The 15,979-nt window shown below is 43.5% G+C and overlaps 2 protein-coding genes across 2 annotated transcripts in view; one reads left to right on the forward strand and one right to left on the reverse strand.

Annotated features, from left to right (window-relative positions):
• MAML3 (mastermind like transcriptional coactivator 3) overlaps window positions 1-4,142 on the forward strand; it is a gene marked incomplete at both ends in the record, with an annotated part of 434,127 nt that extends 429,985 nt beyond the window's left edge. Inside the window, one exon of the mRNA XM_079701944.1 lies at window positions 3,148-4,142. Within this exon, the coding sequence (XP_079558070.1) occupies window positions 3,148-4,142 (995 nt within the window). The remainder of the gene's footprint in view (window positions 1-3,147) is intronic.
• Window positions 4,143-11,210: 7,068 nt separating this feature from the next.
• The window catches only part of MGST2 (microsomal glutathione S-transferase 2), a gene marked incomplete at both ends in the record, with an annotated part of 31,131 nt that continues 26,362 nt past the window's right edge, over window positions 11,211-15,979 (reverse strand). The window contains 6 exon segments of the mRNA XM_079710099.1: window positions 11,211-11,340; window positions 11,385-11,496; window positions 11,832-11,910; window positions 11,913-11,917; window positions 13,688-13,750; window positions 14,926-14,933. Coding sequence (XP_079566225.1) covers window positions 11,211-11,340; window positions 11,385-11,496; window positions 11,832-11,910; window positions 11,913-11,917; window positions 13,688-13,750; window positions 14,926-14,933 — 397 coding nt within the window.

Below are 15,979 nucleotides of genomic sequence, written 5' to 3' on the forward strand. Positions count from 1 at the left end.
TAAATCAGTGCCAATATTCTTTGAAAAATTCTGTTTCTCACTTGGTCAGTGGCAGGGAAGAGTGGGAAACAGTCATTGTTACCTGTGTAGTTTTTGTTGCAGACTCGGAGCCCTCTTTTGTATCTGTGGTTCTCAGACTTGAGCCCGCATCAGATCACCAGCACAGCTGGTTCAAAACAGAAGCCCGCCCTCACCCCCAGAGTCTCTGATTCAGTAGGTCTGGAGCGGGGCCCTGAGAATTTGCATCTCTAACAGGTTCCCCACAGTTGCTGTTGCTACTGGCCTGGGGCCATACTTTGGGAACTGGTGCTTTGTATTATGAACTAATTTAAACCATTAAATCTGATGCACCTGGTATTGTGTCCCTTGAGTTTTCTAGGTTCGTAGCTCATGTATTATTTTTTGGAATACAGGGACCCACCAAAATTTAGTAACTCCTCTATGTTATGAGTTATTCTGAATGGTTTGGACCCAATTTAAAAGTTCTACTCTTTGAACTTTTCTAAAACCCCAAATCACAGGTAATCAACCTAAAAAACTTAGCTACGCTTAGGGTAAACAACCAGTGACATTTTAGGGTTCCTAAGCTGGTTGATATGATAATTTTTAAATTTTTCTTCTGTATTTTCATGTATTTTACTGACATCCTAGATATCATAATGTTATGTATCTGGGAAAATAGCAAATTCATAGATTAAAAAATATTGTCCTTGGAGAGAAGTTCTGTTAGGAATAACTTGTCTGAGACCTACAGGTCCACTGACCACTACAGTTTTCAAAGGTTTTAAAGACGAACTTTCTCTTACTGAGTTCTGTGTCTCTGGGCAATGTTACATGCCTAGGGGAAAAGCTTATTTTACATAAGTATAGACTTCTTGTGAGTGAAAATAGAACACAGACCCTTTTAGGGAAAAAATTGCATGTTACCGTCTCTGTTTGAATATGGAAAATTTTCTTTGATGTTGTGCTGTTGACCAACAGACAAGAAAATTAATTTGACTACAGTATCTCACAGTCATATCTGTTATAGACAAAAATTAAAAAGAAGAGAAAGTAGTCCATTGTTTAACATATGTAGTTGTCAGATAAAGACGCGTTCATTCTTTGAAGGCATTTGAAGTTTTTTCCTTTGTATATTTAAAATTACCCAAGTTCATAAAACCAGATTAATATGAGGTTTTTTGTTTTTCTTAGGTTGAAAATATGGTGCTGACTGCTATTAAAAGGTCCTTTTTTTTTTTTTTAATAAGAATTACATCTGGATAGTGTAGTCACTGACACCAAGTAAAAATAAAGGTCGGCTTGGATTAATGGTTCGATACTTCTTAAGAGGCACTGCAGCATTTTTGCCCTCTAAAGAAAGGAAACTATTTCTCATTCACAAAATTAGTCCAGTCAATATCTAATCCCTCAACATATTTATTCTAAGTTACAACAAAAATGTCCGAAATATGAAAGTCCTTTCATCTGTTTCCAGCAGCCTGTTTATGTAATCTGGGTCTATCCAATCAATCTCTGAGTTAGCAATATTTTTCCCTTAAATTTTTTTATAAGCAACTCAATAACCCATTTCACCACAGTTGATCAGATTGGCCATGTAGCCAATACAAATTTAGTTGTTAAGGTCACAAAGCTTCATAACAAGATTGCAAGTTGCAATATATACCACCATCCAGTGTTTAATCAGGAACTATTTTTAAAAACTCCACTTAGATACAATTAAGCTCAAAACAAAAAACTGAAACGTTTCTAGGGATCTCCCCCAGATCTTTCTGCTTTACCCACAGTAACCATTTCATTTTTCAATTCAGCATGATATTGATCTCAAGCCACAAAAACTTGTCATAATCAAAATTCCCATAATTGTCTTTCTTAAAGAAAGAAAGAAAATATGGAGACATATTTGCTGCCCAGAAATCAATAACCCCATCAGGAAGACAAAAACACACTTCAGTTATCTGCCAAGGTGCCAGGCTTAACAAGGTTACACAATTCTCATCTGGTTTCTCATCCAGGTTCCAGGTAGGATCAAATTTGCTTACAGTATCGATTGGCTCCCACGCTGCACCTTTTTTAAATGTCCAGGAAAAAAACTATTTTTCTTTTTTTCATAGACTTAATCATTAGCAGGGACACAGAAAAATCCATTTCTGTGCACCTCCTAGCCCTTGACAACATTGACAGGTTCTAAGGGTGACATTTCTCTTGACTGGTTTAGAAATTTCCCGGAAACGTGTAAAGAAGGACTCACTCAAATGTCTGATTAGGGTTGAGTGACTTGGCATTGATATTGTGGTCAACTTTTAAGCAGCATCATTAAAACTGCCTTAGTGGTCATTGCTGATTTGAAGGAGTGGCCTTTGTTGGAGAAATGCATAAAGTTCATTGCCAAGTAGCAAGTAGGAGGATGATTTCTTTTTCTAACTCAGGAAGCTGGCCAGTTCGCACCGACATATTATGATTCAGAGAATCCGGAGCATGTGGAAGTCTACAGAGTGGATCCAAGAAATGTCCCATCTGTCGAAATAGTTTCTTAGCAGAAGTGATAGCCTTTAACCTCTCAAATCCTACTCAAGTCTTAGGGGAAATTAGCCTAATGGTCTTTATTGATAGTATTCTCTACTGAACCATATTCCACTTTACAAATAGGATATGCAAAGTGATCAGCCATTTCTGCCTGATTTAGCCCAGGAGGTGAATTTCCTCTCACCTCCAGAAAGATGGTATCTTATTGGTTGAGGATGGCATCATATCAAGACGGGTGAGAAACGATTTGTTTCTGAAATGTGAACAAAAATAATATCAGGGTATATCAAATAGAAAAGTCAACTACAAAAGCCTATGTACTGCATGGTCCCAATTTTCACCTGTCTATTTATATATTAATGTAAGTTAGCAGTGGTCATCTCTGGATGATGGGAATGACCTTAATTTTCATCTTTATGCTTTTCACTATTTTCCAAATTTTTTACAATCAGCATATGTTACAGTCAGAAAAATAATACTCTGTTTTTTTTTTAAGGATTTATTATGAGTAGCTCCTTTCATCTAAGAGAATTTTGTCAGTCCCAAAGAAAAGTCCAACAACTTGTTACTATGCATTGCTTGTAGAGATGAGTGAACAGGTCTGTCCTTTTCTCCCTGCAGGGTCTCCCCAGGACATAGCAGCCGTGAGAAGCCAGACAGCCCTCCAGAGCATGCGAACTTCACGGTTGATGGCACAGAACGCAGGCATGATAGGAATGGGACCCTCCCAGAACCCAGGGACAATGGCCACAGCAGCCCAGTCGGAGATGGGACTGGCCCCTTATAGCACCCCACCTACCAGCCAACCGGGAATGTACAATATGAGCACAGGAATGACCCAAATGTTGCAGCACCCAAACCAAAGTGGCATGAGTATCCCACACAACCAAGCCCAGGGGCCGAGGCAGCCCACCTCGGGGCAAGGGGTTGGGATGGTGAGTGGTTTTGGTCAGAGCATGCTGGTGAACTCGGCCATTACCCAGCAGCACCAGCAAATGAAGGGGCCGGTAGGCCAGGCCTTGCCCAGGCCCCAGGGCCCGCCGAGGCTGCAAAGCATTATGGGAACGGTCCAGCAGGGAACACAGAGCTGGCAACAGAGGAGCTTACAGGGGATGCCTGGGAGGACTAGTGGAGAATTAGCATCATTCAACAATGGCGCCAGCTACCCACTGCAAGCTGGCCAACCGAGGCTGACCAAGCAACACTTCCCACAGGGACTGAGCCAGGTGGTGGATGCGAACACCGGCACGGTGAGAACCCTCAACCCAGCTACCATGGGTCGGCAGATGATGCCACCGCTCCCGGGGCAGCAAGGCACCAGCCAGGCCAGGCCAATGGTCATGTCTGGCCTAAGCCAGGGCGTTCCCGGCATGCCAGCATTCAGCCAGCCCCCAGCACAGCAGCAGATGTCCAGTGGCGGTTTTGCCTCAAGCAGCCAGAGCCAAGGCTATGAGCGGAACCCCCCTCAGGACATGTCATACAGTTACAGTGGCGACACAGCTGGGGCATCCTTCCCCAGCCTCTCGGACAGTGCCGATCTCGTGGACGCCATCATCAAAGGTGGGCCGGGGGACGAGTGGATGCAGGAGCTCGATGAATTGTTTGGAAACCCCTAGTCAAGAGGGGCCCCGGCAGCCACAACTCTAGTGGTTAAAGCTTCAACCGTGAAAAAGAAACAGGATGTTGCCTCATCCTTGTTTTTTTGTTTATTTGACCTGCGTAATCTGAGCAAAACTGCAGCCGGCTGACAGTGGAAGATCCAGGTGCCAATCCACAGCCCCGCTGGGCCTCATTTCACCTGATTTTCACACAGCAATCAAAACAGACGCCCTGCGAATCCCGCTGCGAAAGAGGGGGACGCACCAGAGACAGGTGGGGAAGATGATTCTGTAGCCCCTCTGCTCGGCCCTCCCTGTGATCGTCCGGCCCAACAAGAGCTGCTCTGGCCAAGACAGACTGCTGCCTGACGTGAGGTGGCCGTCAGCCCCTCCTGGCCCTGGTCCAGAGTCTGTAGCTTTGGAGACACAAAGGAGAGACAGCCTGGGACTGAGAGTCCCACGGAGCCTGCTGGGTGGTGGCACAAGCCAAGAGCACATGTCAGAAACGCGCTGAACTCCGGCTACAAAGAGATGTCAGGCTTCAAGACATACTATTGGTCTGGAGGGTGGGTGCAAAGAACAGTGAGATGTCACAGGAAGACACAGGATCCTACAGGCCTGTCTCCTGCCCGTGATGACCCTCAGGAATTTTAGAGCCATTGCCTCACAGGGTGAGCTTGGAGAAGGGTCCTGGCAGTCCTGGGCAGGCAGCCCTCTGCTGGTGACCGGGGTGGCCGTCGCTCTGGGGAGTTGAGCTGGAGCCTCCTGAGGACCCGATAGGACCCAACCCATCTGGGCAGTTCCCATCTACTGGAGGCCGAGGACGGAGAGGCCCAGGCTGGACGCTGTGTGTCTGCTAGCACGGCCGCCCTCCTCCCCGGTCCCTGTCCTTATTCCTCCTCGCCCCTCCCCCAGCCTGTCCTTGCTCCTCCGTGCAGAGTAGCCAAGAAGAAATGATGCTTTTGTCTTCAGGGAGCCCGGGCAGAGGGAAAATAGGTGCGAAAAGAACTTAGTGCCTGAAATGCAAAGGTGACACTGGAGTTTTCTTTCTCTGCCTGGAACTAAGCGGGCCACTCTATGCTTCTGGGACACCAGGGAGGACTGGCCTGGACATCGCTGGCTCTGGCTCCCTTTGGGAAAATCCTAGGGGTGATGCTCTAAAATCAGCCCGGCCCTTCATCCCTACTCACCGGAAAGACAACTCTCAAACCCTGAAAGTGGAGGAACTGAAAAGTCGACTGCTCCACGTCACACATGTTGAGAACGAAAAGCAAGCAGGTATGGTTCCTTCCCTGTGGGCAAAGCGATCCCCTCCTGAAGTTCTGTACGGTCGTTCTCTTGGTAATTCACTCAACTCTGCCCTAACGGAAGTCTGTCTGAAGGGATCCACAGCCTCCGCTGTCGTACAGCTGACCTCATCCGTCCTCTCCTCCCCGCCCACGGTCAGGTTCTGGAGGCCGCGGGGCACAACCGTTGTCCTAAGTGAGTGAGAGTGGAGTGAGCTTTCCTCCCGCCGCCCCCGCCCTCCGCGTCCAAAACGCAGGCTCGCTTTTGCGCACTCGCGTGTAACTCGCCACACGGGAGCCCCAGCCCAGCCACCGAGCCGGACTGGCTGCACTGGCGGCAGGTCCTGGGAAGGAAGGGGGTTCCAAGGAAGAGCTGGGGCAGAGGATGCAGAGAGGCGGCAGGCAGGCAAACACTGCCCTTGACTCGCTCGCCAAGTACCAAGGTCATGGCCCTCCTCAGCCAGGGGCAGGATGGAGAACAAGTGGGCCACCCCTGGGAAGAGGCGGGGGGTGGCAGGCTGACTGTGAACTCCCTGTTCACACTGAGGGACACTGCCAGGAAAACTCTTGAGTGGAAACAGATGAAAACCAAAAACAAACAGAAGAAAGTAAACAAATGAGAAGACACAATATATAATTACCTTTTTCTGAAAGGTACAGGAAATCAATGTATAAGAAATGATAAGAAACTGGAGGTGGCTGATGGAGGGGGAGGGGTGCTCCATGCTCTTTTTAAAGCTTCCTCCGAATGCTCAGTACTGGGACCAACTACATAGAGAGGTAGATTTTAACAAGGTGGTTTTGTTTTGTTTTTGTTTTTACTACGGTGCTGATGTATATGTAATGTCTAAAAAAAAAGTTATTTGTAAATAAGTTTTTACAATATGACAGATATCACTGGGTCTACTATCTGTAAAAAATATACATATAAATATATATATACTGTTTGTTTAAAATAGAGTATTTTTATTTCATTCCTTAACTCATCATCCCAGCAGTGGTATTGCACTTCAGATGACATCATATTACTAATTTGTACTGTATGACCTATGGCAACTTCCTCCATTTGATTCAGATTTTTCTAGTTTTCTGTTTTTACTTTGTACATTGAGCATTGCTTATTTCCTTTTAAGAAATGTACAGAACTCTGAAATGTAGAAATGAAGTGATGTTGACATACCACTTTTAAAGGAAAAAACAAATAAAAGATCATTATCTGAACCAATCCAAAGTTGAGTGTGTTTTAGGACTGTCACTGGAGCTCCAGCCTTAGTTAAGCAGATGGATTATGCCTGGGTTTTAATTGATTAACTACAGTTCTAGTCTCCAAATTTTTATATCATTATTTAAACATTTAAGTAACAGTGGAGATCAGTCATTCCCAGGCTTTTTAATTCTACCACGCTACTAAAATGTTCTAAATTTGCACTCCAGGAGATGTGGCAAAGGTAAAAGAAGAGAGTCATCTATGAAAGGAATACACTGAATCCATTTGTAGACTCGGAACCATAACAATTCAAATTCCACCTGGTTCACTCAGAGAACTTGGAAACTGATAGTAAACTTTTCATTTAAAAAGGAAGAAAACTCAAGAAATATACTGGGCCTGGCCCCGCGCCCCCCGCCCCACACCTGTCCAGCACCACCCAGACTGACGAATGACCTGCTGGTGCAGGAGCTGGACAAACCCTGAGATATCATTTCTGTTCCAAGGTCCCCTGCAGGATCAGGCAGAGGCTGGGACTTTGGCAGAAGGTGCCCCCTTGCTTGGCTTCCTGCCTTTTCCTGCCCTGTTTCCCTCACTCCCTCAGTTTCCCCTCCTGGGAGCCCTTCAGTGACAGATCACACACATGTGAATCCACTCCACTTCTAGAAGACCTGACCTAAGTCTTCCCATCAAACTTTAAAAAGCATGGTAAAGCAACATGTTTCGAAACTGTCTGGGTGAAGCAGAAAAAGAGGCCACAAGGATAGAAAAAGGTCATCATCAAAAATAGATCCAAAGCAAAGGTGAGTTTTAATATGTACAAACCAAGAGAAAGAATGAACTTGACTATGGAAGAAGAGGCCAGCCCTACCTACCCATGGTGGGCTGCGGTTCCAGACCAGCTGACAAATAACACCATGTAGAAAACAATGTGACACTGGGCTTTGTCCCAGTGATATGGGCTTAGTGACATGAGATCAAAAATGAACTGATTCACGGGTGGGGATGGGAAGGCTGACAACAGAATAAAAACATGAAGTCTGAGAAGGGCTGAGTACTGACTCCTTGTCCTGATGGGTCAAAACCACATATTTTTATTTACTGCACTGGATGGATGGAATACCATTCTCCTTTAAAATTTCTTATTTATAATCGTGTTGACCTTTATAAAGTCCCAGCGCAGCAAGTGTATAATGGGGGAAGAAGGAGAATAAACATCTTTCCAAGAAGTCACTAGGCACCTGCCCGTAAGAAGGAGGTATTTTATTGCTGAAAGTTAAAGAACATTCAAAAGCATTAAAGGAGCTATTTCTGCCTTTAACCATTCTTTTCAAGGAAGGTTGTATCTAGAGAAAAAGGATAAAAGACAAATGACCTGATATTTTTCCTTATTAATGACTTTTTTGGCCACACCTCCTCTACTTCCAATCCTGCAAAGTGCGAGAGGAAAAAAATACCTTGGAAGAGAGCAGCGCTGCTTGTTTGTGTCATCAGTCCTTTAGCTTTCTAACTTATTTTTCATTTTAAGTTCTAAGGACATTATGTTTCCATGCTGGTGTTCTCTGGACAAGTTACTACAGACACCTGTTTCATTTCATAACAGGCGGAGGTAATGAGGGCAACATTCACACACTTGGGGCCCAAGTGTCCCTGCCACGTCCAGGACAGCTGCTGGGCCACAGCTAATGCTATGGTTCTATCCCGACCTCAGATCCCAAGCCAAGGAGGATGCAGCACTCAACATAAAACTCTTCAGAGCTACTGAGAACCTGACTTTAGCTTTTAACTTTGCTTCAGATATTTAAACTTGTATGACAATCATTTTCAAACCATCAGAAAAAAAGAATAGTACAATGAATAACTATACACTTACCAACTTGATTTGATACTTGTTAACTCTTCACCATATATGCTTCACATACATATTTTGTGGAACCATTTCAAAGTAAGCTATACACGCGCAGTCACTTTACCCCTCAACCTCCCAGCACACCTCGCCAAAGAATTAGGGCATTTTCTTTCCTAGACACAACATCATTATCACACCTAACACAATGAATTCCCTGATGTCTAATTCTCACTCCTTATTCAAATTGTCCCAAATGTCTCCCATAGCTGTTTTTTTCTAACCAGGATTTGATCAAGGATCCCACGTTGCCATTTGGGTTTTATGCCTCTTAAGGGTATCTTTTAATGCAGAAAAGTTCTTCTCCATCCCTTTGTTTATAACATTGACTTTTTGAGGCAAGGAATCTGATTTCTAAAAATAAAATCAGTCAATTTACTAATATGTAAAAAATAGGTATGTCAGATCAGAAACTCACATCTCCCTGGCCAACACGTTTACTCCATGTAACCAAATTACAGGAATTAAAATTGTCAAGAGGTTGCCTTGGTGACAATAGAATTGGAACAAAGGAAATAAATTCTATAGTTCAGATATTTTTAAAGATAAAAAGCTTTGATATGTGGGTGGGACCATCTTTTTTCCACATGTTGTCTAACCAAACTCTGTGTATGTGTCTTTGTGTGTGTGTTTATAGTTTACATCTTTAAATAGTTCCAATTTAAATGCAAGATAGAAATTGTTTAAAAATTCTCAAGTGCAAGATTTGGAAAGTTGTGGGGTTTTTCCCACTTCCAAAGGATAATGAGTTTGCAGTAATTATGCTTTATGGTCAAAAATTTGCACTTTACCCCATGGTGGGACACATTAAATTTAAGTTCTCCATGAAAAAAAAAATTGCACTTTCTCTTCCTTTATTGTCTTCAATGTGTAAAACAATTAAAATGTCACAATACGAGTCACTATAACTGACTGAAATACTAAAAAGTAAAAAGACCTTAGAATCATAGCATTTTAAAATATTAGCCCCATTTTACCTGAGAAAAAAACTGAGGCAGAGGGCTTCCCTGGTGGCGCAGTGGTTGAGAGTCCGCCTGCCGATGCAGGGGATGCGGGTTCGTGCCCTGGTCCAGGAGGATCCCACATGCCGCGGAGCGGCTGGGCCCGTGAGCCATGGCCGCTGAGCCTGCGCGTCCGGAGCCTGTGCTCCGCAACGGGAGAGGCCACAACAGTGAGAGGCCCGCGTACCGCAAAAAAAAAAAAACAAAAACTGAGGCAGAGAGCTACACGGCTGTGGTAGCATAGGCAGTGAGTGGTAGAACAGGATTAGTGTTGACTGGCCCTGGAGTCTTCACTTCTTTTGCTGCACAACCTCTATGGTGAGCTGCCTTATCCAGAGTCAAAGAGCCAGTTAGCGGGGGAACTGGGCTGATATCTAGATACCCCATTCCCAGACTGGTCGTTCTCAGTGTACTCTGGGGTATTTAGCCCAGCTACTTCAGATGCAAGAGGTTGTCGTGTCTTCCCCCCTACTATTTTGGAAACGCTAGTGTTTTAATGCCTTTATTTTTCTCTATTATTCATAGCCTCTGTAACTGCCTTTGTACCCACACACCAAAAAAAGGTCCAATAAAAAGTTTCTTGGAGACGCCTACACCAGATTCAAGGCTGTCCCACTTTCTTTAGAAAACTTACAGAGAGCTCTTTTCCTGATGCTGAAAAGTTATATGTGCTCATAATTCCATTCTCCTAAGGTCCCTGAAGACTCATTCCCATTTTACAGATGAAGAAAGTGAAGAAGGGTCATTTGCCTCGTGCCAGACAGCGACTGCACGTCAGGGTCCAACAGCAGCAGGCCCCCAGCGCCACGTGGCATGGGAAGTGCAGTGGAACCCAGCCTAGGCTCTCCAGCCACGACCATGACCCTCCTTCCCCTGCCCAGGGCCAAGATATCCCCTGAGCACACTTCTCTGGATGGTTTCTTGAAAATGACAGACCTTTTTTTTTTTTTTTTTTTTTTTGTGGTACGCGGGCCTCTCACTGTTGTGGCCTCTCCCGTTGCGGAGCACAGGCTCCGGATGCGCAGGCTCAGCAGCCATGGCTCACGGGCCCAGCCGCTCCGCGGCATATGGGATCCTCCCAGACCGGGGCACGAACCCGTATCCCCTGCATCGGCAGGCGGACTCTCAACCACTGCGCCACCAGGGAGGCCCCAGACCTTTTTTTTTTTCTTTTTCCTTTGTTCGTTACAAAGTCCATTTTCACAGCCAGATGTGTTTTGTGCTGTTAGTTGATGACTCCCTTCTCTGGCTACTTGGTGTGTTTACCTGACTTCCCTCATCAACTGCTGCATTCCTGCGACTAATGAAGTGGGCGCAGCTGCCTTATCAGCATCTATCTGGAACTTTCCATCAAGAGAGAAGCAGTCTTAGAGGTGAGTGACAGCAGTGGTCCACGGAAAGCCCTAGACGCAGACAGGTCAGGCTGCTTTCTCCCTACACCAGCAGTCATGACCTTGGCATGTGCTTCTAAAGCCAGGGCTCAACCCACTTCCACTGATGCTACGGATCCTCCCCCTCAGAGCAAACTACAGTTGTTAAACTAACAGGAAGATCTAAAGGGGATGTTTCTACAAAGCCATTTCAAAAAAAAGGAAACCTACTTCTTTTAATTGACCAAGTGGCACCATCTAACCTTTGGAGTGGAAACATCTTCTGCAAGCCTTTGAGCACAGGGAGGGGGGAACGTTAGAAGTGCCTCAGTCTCTTGGCAACACTGAAGTCCAGGTATTCATCCAGAAAGCTGTTTGCAATCCCCACGGTGCTTAGGACAGTCAACAAGGCCAAAACCCCCAGACTCAACAGGAAACCAGTGATCCTGCAGGCAGATGTGAGAGAGAGGTGATAAATTAACTGGGCTACAGGGATGAAGCTGGGGAGCCTGGGGCAGAACTCTCATTGTGGACACTGCCCAGAACTTCCAAGTTTTTGCCATTTGAAAATTTCGATTCATCAGATAAATTAAAGAGGATGCCTAGCCACAGAGATCAAGTGGCTCCGTTTGGACATTCAAAGGATTATCAAAGCTGAGAGGGATTATTTCCTTGGTAAATTTGGAGATAGTGCAAAATGTTTGCAAGGATTTAAAGTGTGGTGGTCAAAAGAGTGCACTTAGTTTACAGTTTTATCCTTGCAATTTCCTGGCTCACACCTAACTGTGGAGGGCCTGGTGAGACTTGGCCTCAGGCAACATAGATCACTTCTGCCGTCATAGCCATCGGTGCTGTATTACTCTCAGGAACAGGAAGCTAATATAGACTCCATCCTGCTACTTTTTGTCTAAACACACAATTCTTGGGTGTTCCTTACCTTTTCTTTTAGCAGCTTTTGAGTATCCCCAGAAATACCGGTGATGTACATATATGTACACCAGACTTAGACTAAGTATCAAAAAACTATAGAGAAAAAAAAAAGACAAGAACATGATGGCAGCCTCTCAAAATGCGGTGTGAAAATCGACAACACTCACAGAACGTGTATCTGACAAAAGACTTGTGTGCAGAACTCTGGCAATTCAATAATGAAAGAAAAACAACTTAATGTTTTTAATGGGCAAAATATTTGAATAGAAAATTCACACAGCAAGATAAACAAATGTACTGATACGCACATGAAAATTTTTTCAACATCATTCAATATCAGCAAAACTGCAATTTAAAACCACAATGAGATGACACCACTTGCACACCCACCAGAATGGCGAACTTTTAAAAAGACTGAAGCATAAAATATTGGGGGTGTTGTAATCTCATACATTATTGGTGGGAATGCAAAATGGTACAGCCACTTTGGGAAAAGTTCTGGTAGTGTCTTATAAAACTAAACATTACTTTTTGGCCCAGCAATTCCTTCCTTTCCTGTGTATTTACCCAAGAGAAATGAAAGCACATGTCCATAAAAAGACTTGTACAGAATGGTCATTGCAGCTTTATTCATAGCCAAACACTGAAAACAGCCTGGAAATCTATCCACAGGAGAATGGATAACCAAACTGTGATAACCATACAATGGAGGCCCACTGGCAATGAAAAGAAACAGACAACTTGCAACAAACAGCATGGTGAACCTCAAAAATATTTTGCTGAGTGAATGAAGCATTATACAAGAGTACATACTATGGTTCCAATTATAGAAAGTTCTAGAATGGACAAAACTAAACTATGATTTTAAAAAATCAGAGCATTGTCTGCCTCTGAAAGGGACTGGGAAGGACCTGAGGAAACTTTCTGAGTGGTTGTCATGTTCCATATATTGATAGGGATTTGAGTGACACAGGTGTATACACTTGTCAAAACTCATTGGATGGTACACTTAAGATTTGTGCATTTCACTAAATACAAATTTTACCTAAAAGAAATGTAAAATGTGGGGTTACGTTCTGCCATCCAGTCTAATGAAAACTCTCAATATCTTCCCTACACTAGGGACCCTCTTCTTCCTCAACACTTCACAGACGTAAATTGCCAGAGCCCTCTTAGAAACACGAGAAGTCTGTCTCTGGGACTCTGATATGCTGGATAAAATGAAATTCATTATTTTATTAGGTCACACACATTTTTTTTGGCTTCTACTATATACCAGGTATTATTCTAAGGATTGGAGTTAGCTGTGAAAAAGATACAAGCTCCCTGCCCTTATGGAGTTTATCATCAAAGACAGACAACAAAGGGGAAAACAAGAAGGAAAATAGACTTGAACGTGTTGTGAAGGAAATGAAGGAGGATGGGCCGCCAGGAACTGGAGGAGGCCGCCTTTAGGAAGGGTCACGGAAGGCCCCTCTGAGGGGGTGACACCTGTGCTGGGCCCCGAAGGATGAGAGCAGGAGGAGAAAGGGTGGAAGGGCCACCTGGCCTCTGAGGAAGGGGAGAGATTCTGAGCACACTGCGGTTTAGAAACTCCCTATCTAATCCATTACTCCCACAAATCCAATGAGAACTGTTCAAGGCAGTTAACAGGCAACCTACTCTGGATGAGAAAGAGTGCAAATTACAACAAGATACCCAAGGTATCCTTTGACGCCAGAGTTAGCCTATCTGCGGCACAGTGTTCTTGGATGCAAACAGACGGTGCTTATTGTGTTTAAAACAACTTCCAGGACCAGTAGATGTCTGGTTGCATATCTGCTGTTTAATAGTTGTAAGGACCATAGTCGTCATTAAACTTACCTTGGTTGAAATACCATCCAGCCATCCACAATGTAATCATAAATATTGGGTAAAACTCCACGTCTGCAGGAAGAAAATAGGCGGTCAGACTCATGCAGCCCATCACAGTGAAATCCAAGTTGGTTCAAATGGCAGAGGCCGAGCCCCATTATCAAAAGGCACTTTTGTTATTAGTTGTGAATGTGGTCTCACCTGACAAGGACCTGCCGCCTTCATTCTTGACCTTAAGGGATAAAAATATAAGTTACAAAAAAGTTAAGTCATTCTCTGGAGGACATTTTAGCTGAAATTCCTCAGTTGATAGTAAAAATGACAGGAGGGGAGGTGATAGGGTTGCCTTTAAAAACCAGCTAGATTGGGGGTTATTTAAATCGTAGCAATCAAGTGTCAAACCCAAATGAGGCCACGAGAGTTATCAGAAAGAAAAAGGGATTGAATTTCTCCAAATAAGGTAGCTGATGCTAGTCTGAGCTCCTGTGAAAGGGGCAGGCAGAGTTTGGGTACAGCCCTCAGCTCGCCAAGGATACCCCATTCAAATGGAAAGCAGATGTTTATAGAACTTCTACATACAGTAGTAGCAGCACTACATCCTTGGAAACTCTTAACAAAAAGTACACGGGTTGTTGGGTCAAATACCTATAAACCCTGCTCTGTACTCGAAAGCTACTTTTCTCCTACATTGGGGGATGTTAAGTTGGACAAACGACTTAACCTCTCTGTACTTCAGTTTCCTCACCTGTAAAGCAGGAATGAATTACAGACCCTGCCACAGAGGAAGGTAAATCCTACATATGAGAAAATACATGCATGACACTTAAAAACTGTACCTGGCACAAAGTAAGTATTCAATAAATATTAGCTATAATTATTAGGGTGAACTGTTAATTCTGTGTTCTGTTCCTGCAAATAAATTAGAATTTAGCATATTAGATTTGAAGACAAAATCGCATGTCATATTCATTCTGGATTCCCCCACGTACAGTTTGTTCCAAGTTTTTAAAAAATCACTGAATTAAATTGCAATGACGCCAAAGTTAGCCTATCTGCAGCACAGTGTTCTTGGATGCAAACAGACAGTGCTTATTGTGTTTAAAACAACTTCCAGGATCAGTAGATGTCTGGTTGCGTATCTGCTGTTTAATAGTTGTAAGGACCATAGTCGTCATTAAACTTACCTTAGTTGAAATACCATCCAGCCATCCACAATGTAATCATAAATACTGGGTAAAAGTCCACACAGTTTTGTCTGCAGGAAGAAAATAAAGACGTGGGTTATTTTATGAAAAAGACTATACACCAAAGCAGTGAGTTTTCATCTATAGGTAAATGTCCACCCTCTTCTTACAAAAATAATTATAAGAATTAACCTAAAGAGCATAAATGTCCTTACAGGCAAAATTAGTCTTTCAAGGTGGGACTCAAACATTTTTTAAACCTCAGAGCAGGGCTAAGAATCACTCTCCTACATGTAAGTTGCCAGCAATAGAAATGAAGTGTAGCTCTTTTCCAAAAGACAGGCCTGGAGATGGTCCTGATTCCGAGCCTAAAGATCATTCTGTATCTTATCTAAATAACCCAGAAAATAACTCAATTCATATTAAATGGATTTCTTCCCCAGAATTCCCTTGCATCTATTGCCTTCCATTTGAGTTACTCAGCACATTAAAAATGGTTTTTAAATAATTCCCCTAAAGCCTCCTGAAATAAATGAATGAGTGTATTTCATTCCCATTTTATGGAGGAAAAAAAAACTAAAGACTGAGAACCCAAGCTGATGGATGCCTTGCAGAGAAACAGAGGTAGTCTGTGTCATCTCCAGATTCCAAAGCTCTGTCCTAATGTCAAGTCAAATAGCTTCTATTCATAGAAGACTTGGATGGAAAATTTGACACTATTTTAAGCGAAGGGGAATGCTTCTCTGGGAACTATAATTAATTCATCTGCACCTAGCAAAAGGAAAAAAGATGAACTATATTCATCTTCCTTCCTGTGCTACACCCCCAAGTGATCTTGGTTAGGTTGGCTGAGCTCTTTCCTGACAATATCACAACCAGAAAAAAAACTTTAATGTAATTCATAATGAGGTCTTGAGTTGATCCTGGTGGAAGAGTCACAGTCTACAGGATTAGAAATGATTCTACATCCTTCCTTAAACCGTAAAGCTTAAGTATGTAAGGTTATGAGGCAATGGACCCAGAAACAGTTGATTCTGGTTCTTGAAGGCTGAGTCTTCTAACCCAGGTCACCATGAATGATTCTTCCTTCTTTTTTTTGCTTTTTTTTTTTTCTCTT

The sequence above is a fragment of the Hyperoodon ampullatus genome (genome assembly GCF_949752795.1).
Source record: "Hyperoodon ampullatus genome assembly, chromosome: 1".
Taxonomy (NCBI): Eukaryota; Metazoa; Chordata; class Mammalia; order Artiodactyla; family Ziphiidae; genus Hyperoodon; species Hyperoodon ampullatus.